At 39.6% G+C, this 1,541-nt stretch overlaps 1 protein-coding gene across 2 annotated transcripts in view; it reads right to left on the minus strand.

Annotated features, from left to right (window-relative positions):
• LOC119586810 overlaps window positions 1-1,541 on the minus strand; it is a gene marked incomplete at its 3' end in the record, with an annotated part of 12,765 nt that overhangs the window by 8,848 nt on the left and 2,376 nt on the right. For both annotated transcript variants that reach the window (XM_037935535.1, XM_037935534.1), the window contains 2 exon segments: window positions 186-344; window positions 468-1,127. In XM_037935535.1, coding sequence (XP_037791463.1) covers window positions 186-344; window positions 468-1,115 — 807 coding nt within the window.

Below are 1,541 nucleotides of genomic sequence, written 5' to 3' on the forward strand. Positions count from 1 at the left end.
GTACATGGTTTCATTGAGATGATTACTTTTAGAACACAATTTTCATGAACTTAAGCAGTTCATAAATATGAAAGTGCCTAGAATTTCAATAATAAACTGATTTAGAAAAATTATTTCAAGGAAAGAGAATAAAAAAAAATTATCCTACCAAAAATAAAAACAATATTATTATAGCTGCGCCATACCTCTTTGACTGACTGCGAGACGTCCTTCTTTCTTGGCGAAGAAGCATTGACACGAATCTGTATCGTGGCAGACTCTGGGTCTTCAGGTTCTTTTTTTATTCTTCTTAGCAAAGGGTCCCGTAGAGCAGCCTCCTCATCTGCTGCTGTCTCTTCAATGACCTACAAGCAAAACCAATTAGAAATCTTTCACATACTTCTAGATCACCTCAGAACACCATATTAAATATCTATTCTGAAATGCAGGTCTACAAACAAAAGTCGGGCTTATTCCATGCATCTTACCTCTGTAACGTGTTCCTGAAGGTCATGTGCACCTTCAAGCAAGCTGCTATCCACGGCAATCACTTCTCCATCAGCAGAGAGAATGTGGGCTTTGCCATTTTCTGTTATAACTTGGCCTCCCGCATGAAGAATGTTCCCTCTGCCATCTGTAGTGATGCTTCCGTCATTCATGATGATGTGACTTGTTTCATCTGTGATGAGTTCACCCCCACTGTTGGTGAAGATCTGACCATCGTTGCTGATTTCATGGGTCATGATCTGGCCTGTATCTGTGCTGATGATGTGGCCATCTTTGTGAGCAAAGATCTGCGATCCATCAGAAGCTGTGATGATCTGAGGGCTTTGGTGTTCGTGACCCCCATCAGCAGCTATGATGTGTGTGCCCTCTGATGTGGTGATAATCTGTGTCATGGCTTCAGGGATGATCTGCTCCTCTGATTTGGCTGCATGAATGGTGTGGGTCTGTTCTTCCATGCTGCCACTCTTTCTACTCTTGATGGTTGATTCTACATCATTAATGATGGTGATCTGTTGTCCATTGCTGTCCTTATTTGTTACGGTAGCAATAATGTGACCTGCACTCTCTGGCTCCTCTGATATCATGGGCATACTGTCCACCACCGAAAAGTTCTCTACGACACCTTCCATTTTTTATATTTGCTGAAAAAGGGAAAGAGATCAATTTCTACTTGGATATGGCAAAATAACAATGTTTCTGGTCACATACAAATATCAATACGGAAGTTTAAAGGAATATATAAATAGTGATAATAATAGCATACTTATATGAAAAATATGTATGAGAAACAACAGGTATACATTAAAACGAAACTTTCCTTTATCAGTTAAACCAATGTTCCACCAGCTTATCTGACTCAGAAACAAAACACAATAAATTAATCCCCTTTTGGCCTTACCGAGGCACATAATGCGAGGACTTACAAGAGCCAAACCTCAAGCATTCTTTACCCTGATCTCATATTTCTTTTGTGGGCCGTCATGAGCTTTACTCTAAAGTCATCTTATTGACCTATCAAATATTATTCCAATACACTAAAAATGTCATGTGTATGC

This window comes from Penaeus monodon, chromosome 22, assembly GCF_015228065.2.
Source record: "Penaeus monodon isolate SGIC_2016 chromosome 22, NSTDA_Pmon_1, whole genome shotgun sequence".
Taxonomy (NCBI): Eukaryota; Metazoa; Arthropoda; class Malacostraca; order Decapoda; family Penaeidae; genus Penaeus; species Penaeus monodon.